This window comes from Arachis ipaensis, chromosome B08 (genome assembly GCF_000816755.2).
Source record: "Arachis ipaensis cultivar K30076 chromosome B08, Araip1.1, whole genome shotgun sequence".
NCBI classification, from domain to species: Eukaryota; Viridiplantae; Streptophyta; class Magnoliopsida; order Fabales; family Fabaceae; genus Arachis; species Arachis ipaensis.
Window position 1 is genome coordinate 110929838 of NC_029792.2, and position 7688 is coordinate 110937525.

At 36.7% G+C, this 7688-nt stretch overlaps 1 protein-coding gene across 1 annotated transcript; it reads right to left on the bottom strand.

The window, feature by feature from the left end:
- On the bottom strand, positions 5427-6596 carry LOC107611313. The gene is made up of 3 exons (XM_016313255.1): positions 6528-6596; positions 5802-6026; positions 5427-5573 (listed from the first exon to the last, which is right to left on the bottom strand). Exons 1-3 carry the CDS (start codon positions 6594-6596, stop codon positions 5427-5429), a joined length of 441 nt encoding a protein of 146 aa, XP_016168741.1.

Sequence of the window (7688 nt, forward strand, 5' to 3'; positions counted from 1 at the left end):
GATGCAGCATCTATAGTAATGAGTTTCATTTTTTTTGCCTTTTATTGTGATTGTTAAGATGTATAAGGTGTGGATCAAGTAATGTTTTCTGCATGCTGAAGCTGCTCCTGGAGTATGTAATGCCTTAATTTATTTTTGGTATTTTGTTAATATGTTTAAGTGTCAAGTAGAAATTGGGTACATAGCATTCATTTATGAAGAAAGTAATTTTGGGCGTTTACTAAGAAAAATTTAGCCTTTCAAAGATGTACTAAAAGTTGAAATACATGTTTCTCAACAACAATTGAGAAATTTAGGAATCTTGATTCACCTTACAAAGTGATCTCATTCAAGTTAAGAAGAAAATAGAGAAATGCTTATAAAAGTCAAGAAAATTCAGTGGACAAATCTTAAGCGAGATTGATTTAATAGAGAAATGCATATAATCTCGTAGGACATTTTTTTTTTTGGTAATGAATCTCATAGGACATTAACTAATCCATATAGAGGCTTAGTTGTTGTTTATTGATTATACTGAAAAAGCAACAATGACAAGGCATTGCCAGGCAAAAATAGAAAAGAACAAGAATCACTACTCACTAACTATAAAACTGCAATCACTACACACAGCAAGACCAACAGCTCCGTATCATTCAATTATATGCATTTTTTTAATGGTACATCGTATTCTAGTAACCAAATCACAAAAAATCCTTCATATAATTTTAAATTTAATTGGGAGAACAATATAATTTATCTGAAATAAATCCGGGTTCACATATTTTAGTAGAGAAATAAGGTTTTATTATAAAAGTCATTTTTCTAGTTTTAAATATTGTTTATCAGTATAATGAAAAAGTAAAAATAACAATAACTAGTTACATAATTAAAGTAGAGCATACTAATACATACATAACATTAGAGACATAGAGAAGTCAATTTGTGCAATGAGACTGATGATGTGAAAGAGTACTTACGCAAGAGTAAAGTAGAACAGAGACTGATTAAGTTGGAGAAGAAGCTTGCTTATCTAGAGAGGAAAAAAAAAAAAAACTAATCTGTTAGTTATTTTTGTGTGTTTGTTAGTAACTTGTGTTGCTGTTATTGTAAGTAAGTCTTGAAAAATAAACAATTAAAGAAGCTATGCATTGTTGTTAACTTGTGATGAACTATGGTTTGAGTTCACATAATTTAGTTATGTTTATGCATTAATGAATGATAATATTTTGTTGCTGTTATATTATGTGTTTAAATGGCTATATACAATGTCTTGTTAATGGTCTATGTGAACTAAATTAAATATTTTGGTTCATTAAACATCCAAACATAAGATATGACAAGTTAAAAAGGTTACAATCTTAACAAAATAACATAATATAGTAGGTCACCACATGAGCACCAAAAGTTTGCCAAAAAATTTGCCCTTGAAAAGTAGTTCCCATGATGGAAAACAAAAATATCAAATACATCATTCATTTGCAACATTTTTTAACACACAAAACAACACAAAAATCATACATAGTTAACAATGATCCAAATTTTTCAATTCGGTAAGTCCTAAACATTACCCTAAACCTCACTAACCCCACATAACTAATTAGCCACTACCCTTACAGTCCCTATAACCATCCTAGGACATGCATAACAAATAAAAAGCAGGAGTACAATAAGTTTCAATACGACGGATGCAGCTACAACAACAAAGCTTCACTAAAGCTGCTTCACAGAACACCAATGGCGACATGATGAAGATGAAACATTGTGTTTTTTGGAGAAAAAATGTCAGTGCTAAGGCTTCTTGTAATTGTCTATGGGCATCCTTGGTATTGCATATAAGTACAGGAACAACTACATTTTTTGAAACGTCGTTTTAGAGCATAAGGACCCATCTGTCTCATAACTTTTTATAATGGACCAGGCCAGTCCCGTTAACAACACCTTAGTGACATGTACACACACTCTATATCACATAAGCGCCATCTAATTTGACTCTGTTACGTTTAGCCAACTATATTGAACGTAAGGACTCATATGTTAAGCATTTTGAATGGTCAGGGATGCTTTTATATTTTTAAATTATGAGAGACTAAAATATTGTCGAACGAAAATTCAGAGACCTATTTGTCTTTTTTTTTTAAATTAAAATATTAAAATATATTTTTAAAAAATACCCAGAGAAACTCGTATCTCAGATAAATAGAAGTGCACATGCCAATAATAATTTAAATTCAATTAATCATTATTATTACAGATGTCATTCATCACATATTCAGCATTTTTGCACTTTTTAAACATAAATCATTACTTTAAAGATCTTTCTTTACTGCCAAGTTAACTCATTCTCTAAGTTCACCCCTCTTCCTATGACTAGGGATTAGGTATAGGAGCTTAGAAGGTAATTATAGAAGTTTAGAAGTTCGAAAATAGGTTTAATTAATAAAAATAACTTTTCCAAAATAGGAGTTCCGCGTATGCATGTCATGTTTCGCATACGCAGCGGTGCCATTTGTCCATTTCACGTACGTGACCCTTGTCCGCGTATGCAAGCCCTTTGGACAGGGAAGCCTTCCCGCATCGCGTGGTATTGCTCGCGTACGCGAGCTTGTAAATCTTCCCATTCTGCGCACGCATACACACTCCCGCGTATGCCGGATGCCTGGGTAGAGCCTAGGTCCGCGTCGCGTGTGTATTCGCGTACGCATGTCCAGCAAAAGTAGTAAAAAGCTGCTAAGTCTGCAGAATTCAAATTTTGTACACCAAATTTCAAACGCGTATAACGTTTTTGTTAAAAATAATTTTTAGTTCGTTCTTCGAATAGTGTAAACTTCACGGACCCAATTTTCATTTGAAATAAGTTTGACAAAATTTAAGGGTCCAGAATCCAAGTTATAGCCCGCTAAATTTGGTCAAAAATCAAGTTTTACCAAAAATATCAAACCTCTATTTTTACCAAAACTCTCATTTCAAAACCAATGACTCACACCCCCCAAAACAACACCAAATGAGTCAAACAATTCTATATCCATTCCATCTCTTTCACATTATACTATTTACTCAATTATATTCATTTTCATCCCAAATAATCCAAAATCAAGATAACAAAACTCATTATTCATCAAGCTACCATCATCATAATTCATTATCATCATCAATCATCAAAATCATCAATCATCAACTCATTCTCAAGATAACTCAACATTTTCATCAAAGTTACTAACCCTTAACATACTTACATAATTCAACCTATCATATGGTCATCTAGCATACGTTTTCACATGACATTATATATTATCTATGAGAAACCAAAACCATACATTGGCCGATTCCTCCCTAATGCTCGGACACCTCAAAATGCCTCCGTTCCACAAGCTTCAAAGCTCCAATTTCTCACCAATAATCAACTCAGCTCCCAAGATTCAATCTCAAGCCTCTAATACCATCAATTTAATCCCAACACATTTAATTTAATCTAATACGAAACAATATCACTCAAAATCAACATAAGGTTCATTATTATCAATGATTCACAAGACTTAGTAGTTTCTCACCTTACTCACGGTTGTTTGGGACAAGACCCAGCAAGTTCCCAAAGCTAATTCAATCCTAAAGCACTAAAATCACATAATCTCTCAAAATCAAAATCTAAATTTTCAAAATTGCAAGGAGGAAGGATGAGTAAGAAATAGCAAGGTACATACTACTTTGTTTGGTGGGTTTTGTAGAGCTCGACGTGGTGGTCATTTGGCCGCAAGCGGTGCGGCAATCGGAACTCTGGATTGAGAGATAAGTAGATTTGAATTTGGAACTAGGGTTTGAGGTTTCTTCTCTTCCCTTTCAGCGTGCTTCCATGGAAATGAGAAAGGAAGATGGCTAAGTTTGGTGTTTTATATGTTGGTCCTTGGGCCCAGTTTGGGCCTCGTCCAACCGGTTCGGCCTGTTGGTTCGGTGTCGAAATTTGTATTTTTAATATTTTTATCTCTCTGGATTAATAAAATTAAATTTTCTAATTTTTTTTATTAATATTAGTTTATTGACTAATTATTCATTAATTTTGTAGGGTTTACATCCTACTAATTAAGAAATATGCCCACAAAATTCAGATTCAGTTACCTAAGAACAAGTGTGGATAGTCTTTTTTCATTTCGGATTCAAGTTCCCAAGTATGTTCTTCAATTTTAGCCCTACTCCAAGCAACTTTAACTAATGAACCTTCTTTCCTGCGCAGTTGCTTAATACTGGTATTGTCAATACTGGTTCTAGAATGTGGTTGGAATTAGAAGTGTACTTCCAAAACTGCGAGACGTGAAATACGTCATGCAAGTTCGAAAAATGTGGTAGTAGAGATATCCGATATGCCACCGGCCCAATTCTCTCCAGAATTTGAAACGGACCAATGTAATGAGAATTCAACTTCTTTGCTTTGATCGCTCTACCCACTCCTGTTATTGGAGTAACCCTTAGGAATACATGATCTCGCTCATCGAATTCTAAAGGTTTCCGTCTATAATAGGCATAGCTTTTCTGGAGACTTTGAGCTGTAAGCATTCTATTTCGAATTTTCTTGATCTGTTTTGTGGTTTCAGCTACTAACTCAGATCTCAACAAACTTGATTCTCCAACTTCATACCAACACAGTAGAGATTGACACTTTCTCCCATATAGAGTCTCATACGAAACCATTCCGATGCTCACACGGTAACTATTATTGTACGCAAACTCCACTAGTGGCATAGACCGATCCTAGCTCGCCGGTTGATCCAATATGCAAGCCCTCAACATATCTTCTAGGGTTTGTATCGTCCTCTCCGATTGGCCATCGGTTTGAGCATGGTACGCTGTACTTAAGCTTAATTGAGTTCCAAATACTCTATGGAAAGCTCCCTAGAATCTCGAAGTGAAATGAGGATCTCTATCGGAGATTCTGGTGGTAAGAACACCATGCAGCCTTACAATTTCTTTAATATATGCGTGCTAGCTCCTCCAAGGTATAGTTCATCCGGACGGGCAAAAAGTGAGATGACTTCATCAGTTAATCCACAATAACCCAAACTGCATCAAGCCCTTCCCGAGTTCATGGCAATCCGAACACGAATTCCATTGTGATACTTTTCCACTTTCATTGCGGAATTTCCAAAGATTGTAGGGGTCCCGGATGGTCTCTGGTGCTCAAATTTTACCTTCTGACAAGTTAAGCACTTAGAAACGTGCAACGCCACATCGCTTTTCATTCCCGGCCACCAAAACATTGTCTTTAGATCATGATATATTTTGGTACTTCCTGGATGGATAAAAAATTTACTCCGGTGAGCTTCTGTTATCACATCTTGCCTCAAATCTCTCACGTTCGGTGTATAGATTCTTCCCTTATACCTCCATACTCCTTTTCTTTCTTGTGTTACTTCTCCTAGTTCCTTTTGTTCAACTGCTTGCAACATTTTTCGCATTCCCTAATCATTCAGCTGAGCCTTCTGAATCTCAGCTTTGAAGTCACTAGAGATATGCAACTGATTCAAACATAGATTACCTGCTACTTCTCTGACGCCCATGTTGAGGTTCTCAAACTCTCTCAATAGCTTTTCTTCCTTAACCATCGTCTATGCAACACATAAAGATTTTTTACTCAAAGTATCAGCCACGACGTTAACTTTTCTTGGATAGTAATTCAGTTTGAAATCATAGTCCTTTAGTAGCTCCATCCACCTTCTCTGGCGCATTTTCAAATCCTTCTGATCGAAAAGATATCTCAAACTCTTGTGATCAGAGAAAACTTGAAATTTAACCCCATACAGGTAATGCCTTCAGAATTTCATAGCAAACACAACCGTAGCAAGCTCCAGGTCATAAGTCGGGTAATTTACTTCGTGCAGTCTCAACTGTCGAGAAGCATACGCCATGACATTACGGTGTTGCATCAGCACACACCCCAGACCTTTCAATGACGCATCACAATATATCTTAAAAGGCTCATTAGGCTCAGGTAACACAAGTACAATCGATGTAGTCAGTTTCTGCTTCAAGGCTTGAAAACGCTCCTTATATTCTGACGTCTAGACAAACGGCACATCCTTTCTGGTTAGCTTTGTCAAAGGCAACGCAAGTTGTGAAAAGCCTTTGATAAACCTCTGATAATAACCTGCCAAACCTAAGAAGCTCCTGATTTCAGTCACTGATGTTAGTCGTCCCTAATTCATTGCTGCCTCAACCTTAGAGGGATCCACAGGTATTCCCTACTAACTCATCACGTGTCCTAGAAATTTTACCTCATTCTTCTAGAATTCGTACTTAGAAAGTTTAGTGTACAACTTCCTTTCCTTCAGAATTTGTAGCACGATCCACAAATTTTCTGCATGCTCCTCATCGGTCTTAGAGTAAATTAAAATGTCATCAATGAAGACGACGATGAATTTATCCAAGAAAGGACGGAATATCCGATTCATGTAATCCATAAACACCATCGGGGAATTAGTTAATCCAGATGACATTACAGTATATTCATAGTGGCTGTATCAGGTTCTGAAAGCGATTTTTGGAATATCTTCATCTCTTACCCTAATCTGGTGATAACCAGACCTCAAGTCAATCTTAGAAAAGACTCTAGTTCCCTGCATTTGCCCCATCGAATCATCGATTCTTGGCAACGGGTTTGTTTTTCACTGTACTTTGTTTAATTGTCTATAATCTACGCACATCCGCATACTTCCATCATTTTTCTTCACCAGTAACATCGGTGCTCCCACGAAGAAATGCTTTGTCGGATAAAGTTCTCTCTCATTAATTCCTCCAGATGAGCTTTAAGTTTAGCCAGCTCCAACGGCGACATTCGGTAGGGCGCAATTGAGATTGGTCCTGCCCCAGGCACCAACTCAATTGCAAACTTGAATTCTCGATAAGGAGAAAATTCAGGTATGTCTTCAGGGAATACTTCTGAAAATTCGTTCACAACCAGAATCTGATTTAAGCTTTGTTCCTTGCCCGATACATTTGTGGGTAACAGCATAAAACCCTGACATTCACTTACACTACAGCTTACCACAACCGATTCAGATAGTATCCCTTCACCATTATCGGTCCTACAGATATGAATTGCATTGACTGTTCAGAATAATCGAGCATTACATGATATTTTGACAGCCAATCCAATCCCAGAATTAAATCAAGGCCAGTCATCGGCAAGCAAATTAGGTCATTGACAAATGTTTGATGTTTAATTCGGAATGGGACTTGATAACAACCTAACCTAGTCACGATAGTGTCAGAGGAAGGAGTATGCACTTGAAAGTCATAGGCTAACTCACCAGCTTTCTCAAACGATATAAATGAACGTAATGCTCCAGTATCCAATAATGCAATTAAAGTTTTACCACAAATATCCCAATTACCTCTAATAAGTGTGTCAGACCTCTCAGCACCATCAACCGACATAGTGAATACCCGTCCTTGCTGTTGAGCTCTCCCAATATCCTACTTCTTTTTTTATGGAATATTCCAAGACAAATGCCCGGCTCCATCACAGAAATAATACAAACCCAGTCCAGCTCTGCACAGAGTTCTCGGATGGTAACTTCCACACCTGTTCCAAGTCATTTTGTTTTGAGACTGCTTCCCAAACCTTCTTCCCTCATGGTTATTGGTATTAAATCTCCAGAAGTTGTTCTGGCTCTGTGGTTGTTGAGGAACATAACCTCCATGCTTGAAAGCCCGACCCCAAG

Bases quoted from the DNA above. Each gene is read 5' to 3' on its own strand.
- LOC107611313 (XM_016313255.1), bottom strand. From the start codon at position 6,596: ATGGGGCAAATGCAGGGAACTAGAGTCTTTTCTAAGATTGACTTGAGG. The intron at 6,027-6,527 runs GTAAGAGATGAA...CCGTTTGTCTAG, and splicing joins CTGGTTATCACCAGATTAGG to ACGTCAGAATATAAGGAGCG. The intron at 5,574-5,801 runs GTTGTGTTTGCT...TGTGTTGCATAG, and splicing joins ATGACCTGGAGCTTGCTACG to ACGATGGTTAAGGAAGAAAA.